This window comes from Oryza sativa, chromosome 1 (assembly GCF_034140825.1).
Source record: "Oryza sativa Japonica Group chromosome 1, ASM3414082v1".
Lineage (NCBI taxonomy): Eukaryota > Viridiplantae > Streptophyta > Magnoliopsida > Poales > Poaceae > Oryza > Oryza sativa.
This window is the reverse complement of record NC_089035.1, coordinates 28,843,482-28,863,017: the sequence shown is the minus strand read 5'-3', so window position 1 is coordinate 28,863,017 and position 19,536 is coordinate 28,843,482. Positions and strand designations below refer to the sequence as shown.

The 19,536-nt window shown below is 39.5% G+C and overlaps 1 protein-coding gene across 2 annotated transcripts; it reads left to right on the top strand.

Moving 5' to 3' along the window:
• The first annotated feature begins 1,792 nt into the window (after nt 1-1,792).
• Nucleotides 1,793-14,036, top strand: LOC4324149 (DNA ligase 6). Of its 2 annotated transcripts, XM_066305077.1 has the most exons (21): nt 1,793-2,375; nt 2,468-4,180; nt 4,257-4,374; nt 4,479-4,560; nt 4,936-5,038; nt 5,265-5,361; nt 5,450-5,552; nt 5,977-6,105; nt 6,523-6,570; nt 7,057-7,154; nt 7,256-7,321; nt 7,887-8,046; nt 8,149-8,256; nt 8,786-8,835; nt 9,323-9,357; nt 9,473-9,531; nt 10,980-11,141; nt 11,247-11,332; nt 11,419-11,518; nt 12,913-13,030; nt 13,341-14,036. In XM_066305077.1, exons 1-21 carry the CDS (start codon nt 2,264-2,266, stop codon nt 13,544-13,546), a joined length of 3,753 nt encoding a protein of 1,250 aa, XP_066161174.1. In that variant the 5' UTR covers nt 1,793-2,263; the 3' UTR covers nt 13,547-14,036. The 2 variants fall into 2 exon arrangements, with proteins under 2 accessions (XP_066161174.1, XP_015621918.1); XM_015766432.3 differs by having other exon boundaries at nt 1,793-4,180.
• Nucleotides 14,037-19,536: the final 5,500 nt, after the last annotated feature.

Below are 19,536 nucleotides of genomic sequence, written 5' to 3'. Positions count from 1 at the left end.
CATTTAGCGTGTGGAAGATCCAAATCAGTTAGCTATTTACAAGACAAATATATTTTAAGTTCGAAATTCATCGAGATCACCTCAATGTAGAGTACCATCTTTCGCATAATGTGTTATTTTTTAGGGTAAAGAGATTACTATTAATGCCTGAATAAGGGGTTACACCCCCAACATCTCAAGAAGTCCTACGAAGCACATAATCTCTACTCTATGCAAGCCCATGAACTAATTGTGAGTTGAGCTAGAACATGATCTATTCTATTTGGATCGCTCTTTATCTTGTGCACCCGCACGTGCTGCAAACACTGCATTGTTGTCTTCACTTATGATATTATTTATTCCCATGATGATCCTGTCAAGTTCTTTCTCCCTAAGTTGGCCATAACCTCTTTAGGCTTATCTAAACTTTCTCAAATTGTTTAGTATATAATTGAAACTCTTTTTTAGCGTTTGATGATTTGCTGCTCCTTAGGCTGAGATCAAAACTATGTTTCGGCTAAAGTTGTTTGTGATTCGAAAACATAATGAATTGTTAACACATTGATTAATTAAGTATTAACTAACATAAATATAAGAAATTGATTTATTTGATTTTTTTTAAAAAAACAACTATACTTTTTTTTAAAAAAAAATACAGTAGTTCGGAAAATATACTAACGATAAACGAGAAGTTCTCACCCATAACTCACTCAGCCTTAGAGACGAGATTTGATGGTTTGCCATCCTATACTCACAATCCCACATGCCGTTGTAACTTTGTAATAGGTTAGTAGTAACAATCTAAAGAGTGACAAAATAATCAAATTTAGTAGTATTAAAAATGAGTAAATTGCATCGATGGTACACGAACTTGTCAGATGGGTGCAATCTAATACATAAACTTGTAAAACGTTCGTTTTGGTGCACGAACTTGTTTTGTGCGTGCGAACAAGGTCAAAATCGCACCGCAAGATTAATCTTACTGATTTTGTTGTTGATTTAAACTCTATATAAACATTAATCTAAGAAGGATAAACATATAATAAGGCATAATGATTGCATAAAAAAAATCCGAGTAATAATGCAAGGTACATAAACAAAAAAAGATAAAGTGGAATCTAAGTATACAAATATAACCTTTCTACTATATACACGCAAGTCATCTACTAATTTGTAATTTATAATGTTCAACATAGAAAAATCGTTCTTGTCATGCCATTTTATTCTATTTTGCACGTATTAGACATGTTCATGTACCAAAATGAGTATTTTACAAGTTTATACACTAAATTGCATGCACCTAAGAAGTTTATGTACCGCTAATACAATTTTAAAAAGGGAGTACCTATGCATTTTTCAAAAGATTTTTATGATCATATCACATAAATTTTTAATTTTTGGATTAAAATCCAATAGACACAGTAAAAGATAAAAAGCAACTAAGAAATACCGTAATGGACACTAAACTATCATATCTTCAAGAAAAAGACCAAATCCAATATAAATTTCAAAGCTTATATGCGACGATTCAAAAATTATATTATAACTTACAAAAGTTACCATGTAAGTTTCATAAATTACACTGTAACTTATAATAAAATACACTGTAAATTTGAATGAGAAAATCGAGTGAGAGATAAGAAAAAAAATCTTTTGAGTGAGATATAGCAAAATCGTTTTAAAAAAAACTCAAATCAAATTTGACAATAAAAAAAAAAGTATCGGTGTTCTCTCATCGACGGCACCGTGCCACCGTCGTGATTCGCTGATTTGCTCGCACCTTTTCTTTTCTTCCTTTCCCCCTTCCCCACTCGTTCCCTCTCGCGCCACCCCCGCCACGGCGGCACCGTCATGTCCTCCATCGCCGCCGCCGCGGCGCCCAAACCCTAAACCCACCGCCGGCCGCCGCACCCAATGGCGTACCTCTTCTCCTCCCCGGACTCCAAATCGCTCTCCGTCGCCACCTCCACCCTGTTCCTATCGTCGCTCGCCTCCCTCCCTTCCCCCCACAGCGAGCCCCCTTCCGCCTCCGCCGCATCGCCGCTCTCTCCCGTCCCCGCCTCCGTGCCGCCCACGGCGCTCATCCCGGGCTCCCGCTTCCTCGTCGACGCCTTCCGCCACGCCGGCGATTTCACCGCCTCCTACTTCCTCTCCCACTTCCACTCCGACCACTACACCGGCCTCGGCCCCTCGTGGCGCCGCGGCCTCGTCTTCTGCTCCCCGCTCACCGCGCGCCTCCTCGTCTCGGTGCTCTCCGTGCCGCCGCAGCTCGTCGTCGTGCTCGATGCTGGCGTCCGCGTCACCGTGGATGGGTGGTGCGTCGTCGCTGTGGATGCTAACCATTGCCCCGGTGCCGTTCAATTCCTCTTCCGCTCATCTGGACCAAATGCGGAGAGGTATGTCCACACGGGCGACTTCCGGTTTTCGCAGTCTATGATAACCGAACCTAATTTGCTGGAGTTCATCGGTGCTGATGCTGTGTTTCTAGATACCACGTACTGCAATCCCAAATTTACGTTTCCTCCACAAAAGGAGTCACTGGAGTATGTCGTGAACTCAATCAAGCGGGTGAAGGAGGAGAGCAGAGCATCTGGAGAGCGCGTGCTGTGTTTGATCGCGACCTACGTGGTGGGCAAGGAGAGGATTTTGCTGGAAGTTGCACGACGCTGTGGCTGTAAGATCCATGTGGACAGTAGGAAGATGGAAATCCTGACTCTATTGGGGATTGGTGGGGAGGATGGAGTTTTTACTGAGGATGCTGCAGCAACAGATGTGCATGTCACTGGGTGGAATATTTTAGGTGAAACATGGCCCTATTTTCGGCCAAATTTTGTGAAGATGAAGGAGATCATGGTGGAGAGAGGATATAACAAGGCTGTTGGATTTGTACCGACCGGTTGGATGTACGAGACCAAGAAGGAAGGCTTTGCAGTTAGAACAAAGGATTCACTTGAGATCCATCTTGTGCCTTATAGCGAGCACTCGAGCTATAATGAGTTGCGGGACTACGTGAAGTTCTTGCACCCAAAACGGGTAATTCCAACCGTGGGGCTTGATGGTGGAAAGCTCGATAGTAAAGAGGCATTTGCTCTGCAGAAGCATTTTGCTGGTTTGGTGGATGAGACAGCAAACAAACAGGAGTTCCTGATGGCATTCCACCGAAGCTCAAGAAATGCTACTCTTGGCCCTGAGGATGCAGTTACTGGATTGAGCCAGCAAGAAGGGGAGGTGCAAGAACTGGAGGAGGCTACTTTGTTACCTGCAAGTTTGGCTTTTGAACGATCAGATAGTTTTCAAGAGAAGATTACAGTGGAAATGAAGAAAGAATTATCAGATTTCCTACCCTCATGGGTCAGCCAGGACCTGATCCTGGACTTGCTAATTAAGTCAGGCGGTGATGTTGTTCAAGCAGCAACTGATTTTTTTGAGAAAGAAAGAGATTTCTTTGAGGAAGCAAATGTTTATAATAGTGAAACGCCTAAGTCAGAGATAGATCTCTCTTCTGATCATGGATCTTCTGCTGATGCAAGTAGTCAGCAAGAAGTTCCTTTATTTTCACAGAAGCCCATGGATCATTCTAGTAAGTTGCTGAATTTGAACGCTATGAGAATGAAGTCAAATCTTTCTAAAAGGGAAAGGAAGAGGGGCTCTAATTCTGCGGACAAACCAAAAAAGAAAGGGCGGTCAACTGCCTTTAAACCCTTGACAGAATCCAGTGGGCGCAAACAGTCCACAATTACGAACTATTTTGCTAGAACCATGCTAGCTGCTTCTAAAAGCGATACATCCGATAAAGTAACTGTAGACGCAAATCAAAACAATGTGAGGAATGACGACCAGTTTACTGAAGTTGTAGAGTCAGAGAAGCAGAGTGTAAGCCAGCTTCTTCAGATTGTCGATGGTGGAATGTCCAGAGAGTCTGCAATTTCATTGCTTGAGAAGGCAAAAGGGGATGTGAATGTAGCAGTTGATATATTTTACAGTAAAACCGACAACAGTAATGTACTTGAAAATGATATGAATATTGTCACACAAAACACAGAAAATGAAATGACAGACAAATCTAGTAGTACGGGCTTGCTTCGCAACTCTTCTGAGGCCACTCCAAAGATGCCGAACTTATGTGTACAATCTTATGTGGCACAAGCAGATTCAGTCTGTATATCATTGCCAATTGAAAAGTATCTACCGATCGAGCATGGTTAGTGCCTACCCTCCTTATGGTTCTTAGCATCTTGCTTGACAGTGAGTAATACCATGTATGTGATCTTCTACAGCTTGCTGGACAGCAGGACAGCCTGCACCATACTTACATTTGGCTCGCACTTTTGATCTGGTTGAAAGAGAAAAGGGAAAGATCAAAACTACTGCCATGCTTTGCAACATGTTCCGAAGGTTTTTCCTATAACCCTCTAAGTTACATTGCGTGCAGTTTTTGATTATCATCTATATGTTTATGATTGGGGAATATACTTAACATCTTATATTCTCAAGTGCAGTTTGCTTGCCTTATCACCTGATGATGTGCTACCTGCTGTTTATTTATGTACTAATAAAATTTCTCCTGACCATGAAAATATTGTAAGTGTTTTATTTCCTTCACTTTTCCCTTCCCCCTATTTACTGCTCTTTGCTTCTTTCTAAAGCTTTATTTGAAATATGGGACTTCCTGGAGGAACATGGATGTAGGTGTCCTACAAAATCCCTGTGAGGATACTATGTTCCAACAGGCTGAAATTTTCTAGCAGCATTTCAATTAGGATAAGTTGATTCTTTTTCTTAAGTTGAAATTTTCTTAATTAGCTGGCCCTTTCCTTTGGAAGGCTTTCTTTCTTTCATTATTTTCTAATGAGTAACTGTGTCATGTCCTATTATAAATATTTTGGTTTACCCTTCTGTTATGCCTTGTCGTGTGGCACAATCAATACAATAACCCATATTTGTTAATGAAGCTAGGAACTAAACATTGGTGGGAGTTTGGTTGTATCTGCTCTGGAGGAGGCATTAGGATCCAGCAGATCTAAAATACATGAGATGTACAAAACGTTCGGCGATCTTGGTAAGTTTGGAGGTTAGAAGTACCAGCATTGTTGATGTCCATGGTGTGGGGAAAAAATTACTGTATGGTGTAGGCTGTGTCTTTGCAAAATAGGAGTTTGATGCATGCATGCAACATTTGGCAGGCTTACGGCCAGGTCCAACTGCCTTGTTTAGCTTCATGTACTGGTTAATTATGCTGAAATGATCCTGTGTAGTGTTAACAGTGGATGTAGTGTAATTTGTAGGTGATGTTGCCCAAGAATGCCGCCAGAATCAAATGTTACTTGCTCCTCCTCGTCCCCTCTCAATTCGCGATGTGTTTTCCACACTTCGCAAACTAAGGTATTACTGACTAACTTACATACGCTATCAACATCTGGAGTTCCTTTAATGACAATCTCCTTTATTTCATCATAATTTTCATTATCAGTGGGATAGCAGGTAGTGGGAGTACTGGAAGGAGAAAAATTCTTGTCTTGCATCTTATCCGTTCTTGCAGAGAAATGGAGATGAAATTTCTTGTTAGAACACTGGTAATGCGCCTTTCTAACTGACAGTTTCTAATTTTATTTTGAGGCTGTTGTATTGCATGGACTGTACATTTTTTTTATTTCATATGCAGATGTGATTATCTTCCTAATTTATCTTCTCAATTGATTTTATTCGACTATTGCTTTTTTATGGACAGTTCATCTACTTACGCACTCAATATTGTTATTAAAATATGATATCTGACTCTCCATATTCAGAAATGTGGTATATAACGAAATTTGCATGTCAATTGTATTATTCATTTTGTTGCTACGATAGTACCATTTGTCTTTTATAACAATCCTACGCCTATTAAGTTAAGCGTATAATTCAATGTTCAACTGATCTCAACTTATTAGAATTACTACAGACAATAACTCATGTTATAATTTATTTTGCTCTGTTGTATGTGTGTTTTACCAACAGGTCCGTAACTTGCGTATTGGGGTCATGATGAAGACAATTTTACCTGCACTTGCACATGCTGTTGTTATAGATGGAAAATATTCAAATAGTCCTGTGCTATCTTTGGAAGGCATAAAACCACAATTACAGGTTTGTCTACCTAGCATGAATTTTCTTTTGTGCAACAATATCTGGGAGTGCTTGATGTTGTTCATAAGACATAAGCTCTAAAGGCCCAAAAGTTGTGAAAAGGTAGTTTAAACTTAGTGGTGATGGTGCTTAAGCTTTCCTGCTAAGCCATCTGAAGCAGCCTACTCGATAGCTTTACTGAATTTTTAAAGATCCTTTGAAGCTCCTATTCTGTTATTAACTAAGGACATGTGGAGGTTTCTCTCTTGTCCCTAATAATAAAACATTTTTTTCCAAAAAATGGAGGAAGCTAAATTAATCAAGGCCAAAAAAACTGAATTGTCCCTTTCCTTGTTCTTGTGATTATTTCTATACCTACCATAGGGAATTTTACAATTTTTCTGGACCAAAATGTTCTTTTTCTTCCTTTTTTGGCAGGAACTTTCAACTGAAGTTGCTGAAGCATACAATGTCATTCCTAATCTTGTGAGTAATCAAGCCTATTTCATTTGATATATCATGGTGCATGATCTAATTACTGGCTTCTATCCTTCTCAAATCTGTCGATATCTAGCTTTCATTGCCAGAAAATTAGACCCTCCATAAATGAAGTTTGTGGATTTATCAAATTAATAAGTAATGGCAACAACAATTTTCCGCAGTATGTGCATTAGAATATTGAAACACAAGATTATATTATTGAATTTCCCTCTGTAGTACTTGGTCCTTGCACCCTGACTTTTTTAAAAGGTAATAATGTGGTGTCTTTTTGAAGTTATTATCTCCCTTTAGTACTTGACAACATAGTGATCATTAGCCAATCCATGTGCTTATAGAGATTGATGCATGTTATGGCCTGGATATTCTACAGAATTGGAAAAAATACTAATATTGTGAACTCTTTACATCAGATAATGATTGGATAAACTCAATCAAAAAGGCATTTACCTGTTTAGTGACATTATTTATCAGGATTTGCTTATTCCCTCTCTCCTGAGAGAAGACACTGCATTTTCAGCCTCGTCCTTAGCAATGATAACTGGCACCCCTATCCCACCTATGCTTGCAAGGTATAACATGTCCAGTAAAAAATTCAATACAACCATTTTTATTCATTTATTTTCTACAGTTCTACTGTAAGATTTTCATGGCTGCGTTCCTTCTTTTGCAGAATTACTAACGGGTTGACTCAATCACTGAAATTGTTTAATGGTAGAGCATTTACCTGTGAGTACAAGTATGTTCATTGCTCTCTAAGAGATTTTAATCTTTTAACCCCCATGGTATATAACCACACCATGATTGCATTCTGCCAGTTTTAAACCTGAAATATCCACCCCCCCCACGCGCGCACACACACACAACCCCTAGACACATGAGTTTTCCATGACTCCTTAGATGGAGGGGAATGTTAATTCTTGACGGAGTTTCTGCCATGAAGAGCCAATAGCTAGGAAAAAAAATGCGCCATAAATTTATTATTCTGACTCTACTCTTTCTTAAGCAAACTAATGGATTATATTTGAGGAATTATGACAACCGTGGATCATGAAGGAAGAAAGAATGGATGAGTAGCTTCCCTATTCTCATGCTAGTTGTTGAGCTTGAATTTCATAAGAAGTCGTCTACTCTTCTTAGTAAAATCTGAAATCTATATCTATGATTAACATAAGAAGTTCAAACCTTTTCTTGCATGACCCCTTATCAACTTCTTAAATATCTCCAGTTTGTAGGAATTTTGACTTAGCAAGCATATCTTTCCTGCCAAATAATTGCACTCTATTTATTAATGTTGCTTCCAGGTATGATGGTCAGCGAGCCCAGATTCACAGATCAAATGATGGATCTGTGCAAATATTTTCAAGGCAAATGAAAGAGTCAACCTCTCGATTTCCTGATCTGGTTGGCATGATCAAAGAGCTGTGCAGCATCGAAGTATCCAGCTTTATACTTGACGCCGAGGTAAGTTTTGTTCGTGAGGAACTCACATTTGTTTGTTTCTTCATAATATAACACTCCTTCACCTTAGGCTTGTGTTTCTTGTGCTTGTGCATTCAAAACAAGGTTGTGGGAATCGATAGGAAGAAAGGAAACAAACTGATGTCATTCCAAGAGCTGTCTTCAAGAGAGAGAGGGAGCAAGCACTCCTCAATTGCAATTCAGAACATAAAGGTGATGCCATTATTCTTTTATTTACAAAGTATTGTGCTTGTTACTTTGGAATCTTGAACATTATTTTCGGGCAATATTTTTGCATGATGAATTCCTATAATTATAGAATTTCACAAGGAAACATAATCAAAGAAATTTGTACTCAATTGTTTATGTTTGTCACCAACAACTTTAATTGAATGAACAAGTCCCTTTGCAGTTACCGGGTTTTTTCAGTGCTTATTACTTATCACTAAAATAATCAGATATGTAGTTGACAAAATTTCAACTTCTGTGGTAGATATTCCTACAGTTCCACAAATACGTATATTTTTTTTGTGGTTCATAGTTCATAGCATGAATCAGTTTTCCTAGCATAGAGGATGTTCATTTGCACTGAAATGCCTGTGATGAAAGTTGAAAGAAAGTGTGTGGATAGACAAATAGTTAGTGGCAGTACCTATTAGGAATGCATAATATGCTTACTAATCCATCTTTTTTTTTTGTAACTGTGTCTTTTTTATCTGACTATATTTTGACTACTTTGCAGGTAGACATTTGTGTGTTTGTTTTTGATATCATGTTCTGCAATGGACAAAGGTAACACTATGGAGTATTTCATATACATAGACTACCTATATAATATAATATCAAACTTGACACTTTTTTAAATAAGAAAAAGACAAGGAAAGTACTTTTGCAACCACCCCTCTCTGATGGGTCGATGTGAGAGCTTATTGCTTTACTCACAAACATAATTTTCTTATGGTTGTTAGTTTAATTTAGTTTGGCTGTGCCACGCTTCAACTACCAAGCTCGTGACCTTCTAGTTTTAAGTCATCAGTGATTTAATGGTACACACAAATGAGAAAACCTTGTGCTTAGACGGTAAATGACTCAGAAAGCTTATTTCATGTTGGTCAAAGGTTATATATACATTGTTTGGTAATCGGAAACGCCCACTATTAAGCTGCAAAAGCAATTACACGCTGCTTGCTTGGTGTAAAAATGTTTTACATGCATATCAATATGAATTATTTGTTGAATTTATTTACAATATCAGAAAACTTACGGTGTTTTTCTGCAGCCTATTGAACTGCTCACTTCGGCAAAGAAGAAAGTGTATGTTTCAGTACCATCTTAAAGTACTTGAAAAACATGTATAAGGCAGGGCATACTTTTTGAGTGAATCCCTTAGAAAATGTGATAGCACTTCTTTCTGCATTTTTCACTGCAGACATCCACGACTTGTTCCAGGAGAAGCCAGGACATTTTGAGTTAGCTCAGCAACTTACTGTAAGTTGTATCCTTTTCTGACTTGCATTTTTATGGATGTATTTACTGTTCTAAACATTCGCTTCTTACTTGACCTAATGATATCGCCTTTTACATCTTGCCATAATATCATCCTTCCTTTTCATTTCATTTCCTTCTGTTAATTGAAATTGCATGAGATTAATAGCTACGTTGCCATCTTCTTAGCATTTTTCCACTTCGATGTGAAGGTAACCGGCTTTATGAATTAAAGAATCAGGCTATAATTTTAACCAATCAATCAACTAGAATGGACAACACAAAATCAAAGCGCTTGCCTTTTCAAGCAACGCAAATACAAGATGCGGAACTAACCAGTTTTAACATTACCTACTCACAACTAATTCGTTAACATTACCACTACCATTCCTGTGCTCCTTCATGATAGTATGATACTCGAAACGTTGCACCTCTTAGTGTAAAGCAGCAGATTCATGGTAACTGTTATGAATAGCACTTGTATTCATCAAGGCAAAATGATTACACCGGATATTATCCCTATGTTGTACCACACACTTAGCAATACGAACATTCCTTTTCATATTTTCTTTTGTTTGAATTTTGCCAGGTAAATGCCCAGTTTGGTCCCCCGAATTTCCCCCTAGGCTAATTTCCTCCCTTGCGTTTCAAATTGGCCTCCTAGATCCCTCAAATTTGTCTATTTGGGCCAAACATATCATTTGGGTTGTCTTGTTCCGCATCAAGGTGCTTATGTATAATGATTCCTCCCTCATCATAAGCAAAAGCTGGATATTGCCACAATGAGAGCTGCACATAATGGTTGAAAAAAAGAGACTGGGATAAATAAAATCAAGGGGAGCGAAATAGCAAATCCAATTTCAGGATGTAAGGGTAGAATAGACATTTGCTCAAGATGAATCAGCTACAAGAACACATAAAATCAAATTTGACTCAAATGTGTCAATGTGAATTACCAATAAGTCCTTTGGTCTAGCACAGAAAGCTAGAGGACCTAGATGGCCCTTTCTGAGTTGCCAATGTGAGTTTTGGGGGGAACTTCAAGGACCAATCAATATCTCAAAAAAAAAAAGGACCAATCAAGAATTCACCCATGGTTGCCATCTTTTACACTACTATGAGTAAAACAACTAGTCACATGGCCTGAAATGTTGGACTTCAGCATCTCCGCTTTGTAATGGAGTGCCTAGAAACAAAATGACATAGGTAGCCTGGGGTGTTGGGGGGCATGTACCAATGCAGGACACTGTAGTGATGCTTTTGTTATGTTTTCAGGGTAATGTCTCAACATATACTATATGCTTCTGCTCAGCTTAAATTTTTTAGCATACTTGTTCTAGAATAATAACCTACTGCATTTTGGTTGACATCGCAAATAACTTTGGCCTTTATCTCTGTGCTTGCTTCTTTATCATATGTTCATGCATGGTACACATGAATCAATTTTACAGGTAGAAGCAGATGAAGCTTCTGTGGATAATTCTACCACTTTGGAGAGAATGAACACCTTTTTCAAAATGGCATGCCAGTCTTCTTGTGAGGGTATTATGCTGAAAATACTGGATGTTGATGCTGGATATTCTGCTTCCAAGCGCTGTGATTCATGGTTAAAGGTGCAACCTATGTATTATACTAAACAAGTGCCTGAATCTGAATGTTTTTCATTATATCTGAAACTATAAAACTATGCATCATGTATTCCATGTGTGTTGTTGCAGGTTAAGCGTGACTATGTTGGCTTGGGTGATAGCCTGGACTTGGTTCCAATTGGTGCATGGTATGGAAATGGTCGGAAAGCTGGATGGTACGTTTGGTTCCTGTGCATATAACCTCTCTTTTCCCCTTACCATACTTCTTGCCCCAATGCTCTTCTCTTCTCTACATTTACAGGTATAGCCCTTTTCTTATGGCGTGCTACAACCCTGAATACGAAGAGTTCCAAAGTGTCTGCCGCGTTATGTCTGGTTTCTCAGATGAGTTCTATAAAGAGGTATAGATTTGGATTCTTGGTTTATCAAATCATGCAATACTTTTGCATAGTAGCATACTAGCTTTACAAATTACATCTTTAAGCACATCATGTCCACACCTGCTTACATGCTTGAATATAATTTTTGGGAAGCTATACAAATCGTTGTTCAGTTTCTTGATATTCTGAGTGATTTGATAAAATGACATGACAAATTAAAGAATGAAGGTAGTTTTGAGAAAACAAGTGGAATGAAAGTTCTTCAGATATTATCATATTAGGTTAATATACAACTAATAATGGAAATTAGACTAACAGTGGAGTGATTGTATAGCTATTCCTATAATGAAATTGACTTCACTGAGAGCTCTCTAGGCGGAGGACGAAAAAAAGATGAGGTATGGCTCATGAATTAGCATGAGAGTCAACCTAGCAATAATGGAAAAAAATCTTAATTGCACCATATTGTACCACACAATATTAAGCATGACAACAACCCCTCGTCACATTCCATCACTAAAATTTACCTCAACTAATGAAGTTTCAGGGATAGCCAAAGGAGGATAGACATAAATAATCTGCAAAACAGATAGTCCTAGCAAAGATCGATTAATAGACTATCTTTAAGGTGGATAAGACAAATAGCAAAGATTGAATCAGCCTGTTGCTCTGCTGCTGCTGCTGGCCTGCCCTGCTACTTGTTGGCCCGCCGACTGCCGCGCCGGCTCTGGCCCTGATGCGCCGCGCTGCCCAACTGCAGCCACAGCCTGCAGCCGCCCTTGCCGACTGCCGCAGGTGCGCCCAACGGCCAGTGGCTGGTGGACTTCCGCTGCTCGACTGCTCCGCCTGTCGATGTGCCACCTCCCGCTCGCCCATGCTGTCGCCTGTCGTCACTCATCAGCTGGACGCCGGCTCGACGCCGCCAATCGCGCGAGATGGGGAATCAATGGAGATGGTTAGATGGGGAATTTACTAGGGTTTAATAGTCAACAAGATGGTGAGATGGGGAACCAATATGGGCCTCCAATTCAACGGCGAGAGGCCCAGCAGCAAGAACGCCTTCGCCTGTCGGCCGTCGCTCGCTCGTCTCGTTGAGTCATCGTTCTCCCGAGCGGCTACGCCGCGCTCTGCTCTGCCGGCAGGAGGGTAGGGGGTACTGGCGGATGGCGCAAGGTATGGCGAGCGCCAGACCTCGCCCTACCGAGTCCTCCGCCACTGTCTCTAGCAAATGCGGCTTTTATGTATTTGTTTGAGATCTCTAGTGAACATGTCACAGAAAGGATAAATTATGTGTCCATTGTGGTTTATTGTTTTAAACTCAACACAGTTCATATCTATCATCTGGACTTTGTGTTATTCTGGAAATTAATCTTCTGTGTATATATGCCTTGTGATTTTGTAATGTTGAGCTACAGATGAAGGAGTTCTATTCTGGCGACAGAATACTGCCCAAGAAACCTGTTTACTACAAAACAGACGAGCTTCCGGAGTTGTGGTTTTCTGCGGAACAGGTTTGGGAAATCCGAGGTGCAGGTAATTACGCCCCTCTGGTTAACATACATTTAGTAGCAAATTATAGTGCATAACCCGTTTGGGAATGGGCTGGAACCGTGCCCTGCCAAATAAGGCATTAATAGGATATTCCCGTGGACAGCATAGATAACTTATGCATTTGACTTATAATAATGCTATTTATGGATTGATATTTAGTTGTAAAATATTTATGATTTATTCTAGGAACATATAAGCCTTTAAACTTAAAAATGTTTTATCTTTTTTTGTTGAAATCCACTGCAATGTATGGGAGTGTAAAATCACGATTTGGGTGTATCTTCTTTTGCAGACCTCACGCTATCCCCTGTTCACCATGCGGCTATTGGTCTGGTCCATCCGTCGCGTGGGATCTCAGTGAGGATGCCGAGGTACATACGCTCTCGTCCAGATCGGAGTCCAGAGGATTGTAGCACGGCTACTGATGTTGCTAGCTTGTTCAAAGCTCAGACCCGGAAGATGGAGGTCAGCAGCGATGGCCAGGACACAAGTCACTAAGCCAGAGCTGATCCGACCCCGCTTTACAGTGTTTTTGTAGATGTACAGATGCAGAATAGTAGCAAGCAAACGCCTTTGTTTTCCACCTTCTATACTACTGTGTAAATAAATGGCACTAGCTTTTCAACGTATTTTTCACTAGAAAATACTACTCCCTCCGTTCCATAATATAAGGGATTTTGAGTTTTTACTTGTAACGTTTGACCACTCGTTTTATTTAAAATTTTTTTGAAATTATTATTTATTTTATTTGTGACTTACTTTATTATCTATAATACTTTAAGCATAACTTTTTATTTTTTTATATTTGCAAAAAAAAATTGAATAAGACGAATGTTCAAACGGTGCAAGAAAAACTCAAAATCTATTATATTATGGGACGGTTGGAGTAGTTTTTATTTTTAAACACAGTCCTAGAAAATAGTAGAACGCCTACGTCTTGTGACTGCAATTTCTGTCTTGCATTGGGCAGGCGTTTCTGATTGTTTTTTGTTTGTTTGTCATTCTTTGGTTTGTGGGGCTTTCATAATTAACTTCATCATGCAAAATAAGAACAAAGACAATGAGATGCATTCACACTAGTTACTTCCTGCCTTTCAGGCCACGAGGACGCCATTTTTTTTTTTGAAGGAAAGAGGACACCATCTTGCATACGCTTGACAATAATTTGCGTTCCTCCAACAAGAATAAACAACCACATGACACGCTAACATGCTTAAGAAACAACTAAAAGCCCCACAATTAAGAACAACTCCGGGCAAAGGCTGCCCCAGCCAACGTTATCTTTGGTTGCTTGCTTCTGATAAACTCCTAAGAAAAGACGTCAATATTTCCAACTCACTAATGTGACTTGACAGCCTCTCAAAGCTAGGTCAACGGGAACAGGAAATATGGCTATTATTGCTAACAACAAAGTCATCAACATGCCCAACTTGTCTAAAGAAAAATATTAAAGGGAGAAAAAAACATCAAGGTCGTTCTAAAGAGTCTCCATTTGGAGTTGCATGGCCGATGCGTGTAGTCGTACTAATATTTTCTTTTCCGTGTCTGCAGATCCTGCATTTTTCAAAGCATTCTGCTTAATTATAATATATATCAGTCTATCTTGTGAGCTAAATGGACCATTGCTCACATAAGTTTCCATGATAGCCGACTCGTTTAATTATATCAATTACACTCATGTATCATGCTTAACGTGATCAAAACGCGATAACCACTGTGTGAAAGCATCACCTCCTCTTAGAACTGTCCACTATTTGGCCTATTGATAGCTTGCCACTAATTAAGTCTGGTTATTATACTCGTATATCCTTTGGTCTTTAGACTACACCGTATGTAATGACAAAAAGTACTATTGACTTGGAAAGTTGGAACTATAGCTAGGAGGACTTCAAAGGTGACAAGTCGGCCATTCTTAAAAAAAAACAAAGAAAAGAACACTCAGCTGCTGACGATCTAATGATGCTGCTACTAGCTACAGTGTGTACTCCTAGATGGTGCTATACCTATACACTACAGTAGTACACATGCATACGTTGAGCTACTCCATTTTTTTCATTCTTGCAAAGCTTCCAACATTCTCCAGTTGCATTTAAGCCAAGCTACTGCTATAGCTATAGCTAGTTTGGTGACGAGCCGACGAGGAAAGGAAAGTCAGCACTCCTCCATCAACTTTGTTACTACAGTATTAAGCTTTGAAAAGGTGACATGACAGGCAGCTCTAGGGTTACATGCAGATAACCTTAATGACATTGCTTGAAACGCCTCTCCCTCCTTGTTCCTTCTTTCAGCAATACATGTTGTACTGAACCTTGTCCAATCTGCAGTCCAATGACATGATGATCACAGGCAAGAAATTGTAACTAGCTCGATGCAGCTTTGGATCGGATTATTGGGACCTTGATCTATCTTTCCATTTAAACCTGCGAGATAATTAAAGGGCAAAGTTGACAACACGTACCCCAGATGGACAGGTATCGTCACACACACACACACACACACACACACACACACACACGCTAGTGGATGTCGCGATCCATCTCGTCTTGCCTTTCACCTCGTTTCCTCTCATTTTTCTCTTCTCTCCAGTTGTTTTTATACACTAGCGTGGTATAAATAGGGCCCTTTTATTATTTTTTTTTCTTTCTCCCTCTCTGACAAAGTGACAATCATGGAGGCCTTTTCGCACTGTCCTCCTGCTAATAAAGCAAAGGTTCTTTTCCCTCACATCTCTTCTCCATCTGGAGCACTGCGTGCATGAGAAATCAGTGAGACATGAGGATCGAGGGACGCGAGGAGGAAAAAAAAAAGTCTCGGAAAAGCATGATCCTGTCGTCCCGAATGGTCGTCGTCGCGGATGGTCGTAGATACGCCCCCTGCATGCTTGTAGTACAAAAGCGAGGCCGAATTCTGTACGGTTGGTGGAACGGGCAAAACGTATCGATAGCCATCGCCGTCGCCGGCGACGGGGAGTTGCCGAGTGCGTCGTTCTTGGCCGGAATTTTGACTGAATATCATCACAACACAGCGTACACAGCTGCAAAGCATGTACTACAGTAACAGTGGAGTTCTAGTAGTAGCTTTCTTTCTTGCTCATCATGGGTGTCGAGACTGGTTGAGACGATGATGACTTCAGAGTTCAGAGTTTCAGAGCCGAAGTGGAGTACAGTACATGAGATCTTTTTATCCACGGGAGAGAAACGCGAGGACAAGAGGACCCGTCCAATCGGCCATCGCACGCGTGAGGGAGCCTGCCAGGCACCGTGCTGCTGTGTCCTACAGAAAAAACTGTGTCCTTTGCAATTTGCAGAATTGGGAATTTGTATGTACTCCACTTACCGGAGGTGAAGGCACGAACTGGTAAGGTACGCTTGATTTTACTACTACTACAGCATGCAGCAGAAGAATCGTCTTCAGAGACGTTGAGGGAGGCCATGCCGACCTATCCAGGCTTTGCATGCGTGTCTTGAGCATTTTGGTGTGTCAGCAGAAACATCAACGTTGACCTTGCCCTGCATGCAGGCCTATGTTTGGTGAGATGGTTAGCACATCAGGGCAGGAGGCACCAGCAGTAGCAGATGCAAGCATGGACAGTGTCAGAGAAACAAACAAACACTAGGTAGAGCTCGAATGAGAAAAGGCACTGTTCCATCTCTCTGAATTTTCTCAGGGTTCATTCATTCATTCATGCATGCACTGATGCACAGTGACCAGAATGCCAAAGCAGAGAAAAGAAATTGGTATATGCGGATCAAGATTAGCTCCAGTAAGAACCTGACGAGGATGCTGTGGAGCTTAGCTTTACTACCAATTGGCTGGTAGTTTAATTTCCTTGGTGATAAGAAGAGGTTTCTTTCTTTCTCTTTCCCAGATGCCCCTAAAGCAAAGCTCAGGAATATTCATGGCCTGCTAGACGACACGCGCAAACGGGGCGAGGGAGATTGGTTTTTCCCGGCAATGCACAGTTGCTTAAAGCAGATCAGCAGTTGACGATGTGAGAGAGACACCGCAGCAAACGCATTTGGTCTGCGAGGCCGTCAGTTTCTGACCCTTTTTATTCAGGGTCATGGAAAACTGATTCAGTTTGATCTCTGCCTCAGGTCAGAATGTAGTCTAATCGTATAATAATTCTGCCAGTGCCCAGATTTCCTTTGTTTTTCACAACAATAATCTGAAACACATTTGTCAGAGCACCAGTTTCGCTTCTTTTCTTTTCTTTTCTTTCATTCAGAAATTCAGAGAATTACAAGCAGCAAAGTGACACTGCATTCATCCTAGTTTTTGTTTTTTTCCCCTCTGGTTCAGTAGATAACAGTAGAGAATGCGTACCTGGACTGATCCTGAGATTATTTTGCAGGTGTTCTTGCATCTTATTTCGGCCATGCGTTTTCAGAAAGTGCATGTCCTTTTCTGACAGCTTAATAACATTTTGAGTGCAGCTAAGATGTTGCCCATATTGTTCCATACTTCCATTGATCCTTTTCAGGTTGGTATGGAAAGAGATTGGACAGGAAGTGCACAATTTGCACTCTCAAATTTGCCTTCGAGGCACCAACCGTAGTTAGCCCATGCACTTTACTTGAAACCGCAGCCATGCAGTGACATACGTGTAGGCATTTCTTCAGAGCATAGAGTATGTATCTTGCATCGTTTTCATTCAAAATTTAAGATAAAGAAGGATGTATCCTGTGTACAACAAATGGTATTTAATTACAGTTAATTTTCTTTGAATTTTCCCATGTAAGTCAGTTTTTTCTGTTCATTTTGTATATATGTTGTTCTGCTTAGAGAAATTGAAGTGATGCAAAGCATGAAAGTTATGTACATTAGGGCACTCTCACAACTTACAACACTGATTAGATTGCAACTTTTACTCTTACAACATTGATTAGATTGCAACATTGATTAGACTGCTCTCCTGTTTTATATTATAAGTCGTTTAACTTTTTTTCAGTCAAACTTATTTTAAATGTGACCAGGTATATAGAAAAATATACTAATATTTTAATAGAAAACAAACATATTATCAAAATATATTCATTGTTAAATTTAAGGAAACTAATTTGATATCGTAGATGTTGCTAATTTTTTTTTTATATAAACTTGGTCAAATCTAAAAAATATTGACTAAGAAAAAAAATCAAGCGCCTTATAATATGAAATGGAGGAAATAGAAGTATGCATGCAAACAAGGCAAAATTATTCCTAAGTTACACCATTACTAGTAGAGTAAATGGTGTCTGATGGCTGATGCATTTCTCTCACAACTGTAAATAAAACTAATCTCGAAAGAGTACTCAAAAGAGTTCAATATGGCATGATCTATCCTATGGGCGGGCATTGACCTTATGCAAAGCGCTGAGTCAATGGTAGGTGAATGAGGACAAATTGATCACTAAAAATGCTCAGCTGTTGCAATCCAAATTCATGCATTATGAGTGAAGCTAGAACCGAAAGAGCAAACGGCAACAATTATTAAGTGTCTCTAAGCTATGATAGAACACACGCATAATATAACTGGATGTTACAGGTGAATTGAAGTGGAATGATTGAGAGGGATTGAGCAAGGCTCATTCCTGCGTTGGTTTTAAACAGAGAGATGTTCATTTCGCATGCAACTACAGTTAGCATTCTTGAGTACTAGTAATAACAAATGGGAGGTGATCAAGGAAGTGAGCATAGCTCGGTCGATGGTGTGGATCAGTGGATGTACGCCTATACCACCCAAGTTTGAATCCCCATCGAAACGAATTTTGGTGCCTATTTAATTTCTGCATAATACAAAGTCAACCTAGTTCAGAAAATGCAACTTCAAGAGCGCTTAATGCTTTGTACTATCAAAAACCAATTATGTATTATTGTATAATGTTACTCCCTTCGTTTCAGGTTATAAGTCTGCGTTCCTTGGCACGGAAAACGGAGCAGCGATTAGCGGATGAATAATTAAGTATTTGCTATTTTTTAAAAAAATAGATTAATATGATTTTTTAAGCAACTTTCATATAGATTTTTTTTAAAAAAAAACACACCATTTAGTAGTTTGAAAAGTGTGCGCGCGGAAAACGAGGGAGGCAAGTTGGGAACGGGAGGTAACGAACGCAGCCTAAGACGTTTTGACTTTGGTAAAGTTAAACTACTTTAAGTTTAACCGAGTTTGTAGAAAAAAGTAGTTACATTTTCAACTCAATACAAATTTATTATGAAAATATATTCAATTATTGATTTGATGAAACTAATTTAGTATTATAAATATTATTATATTTGTCTGTAAACTTAGTCAAACTTAAAATAATTTGACTTTGTCCAAAGTCAAAACGTCTTATAACCTGGAACGGAGGGAGTACTATTCTTGAATCTTCCATTGCCATTTCAAATGCTTAAAGTATATATCCTAAACATCTAATGAGCCTAAAAGGAACATAAACATTTCACGAAGTATTGACTTCTCTATGAGACAAACACTAAAAAAAACAGCGCAAATGTGCATGGCA

What these genes read in the sequence shown, in the direction of transcription:
- LOC4324149 (XM_015766432.3), top strand. Translation starts at nt 1,894, where the DNA reads ATGGCGTACCTCTTCTCCTCCCCGGACTCCAAATCGCTCTCCGTCGCC. An exon ending in TTGCAATTCAGAACATAAAG is followed by an intron (nt 8,257 to 8,785) that starts GTGATGCCATTA and finishes ACTACTTTGCAG; the next exon opens with GTAGACATTTGTGTGTTTGT. An exon ending in ACTTCGGCAAAGAAGAAAGT is followed by an intron (nt 9,358 to 9,472) that starts GTATGTTTCAGT and finishes TTTTCACTGCAG; the next exon opens with ACATCCACGACTTGTTCCAG.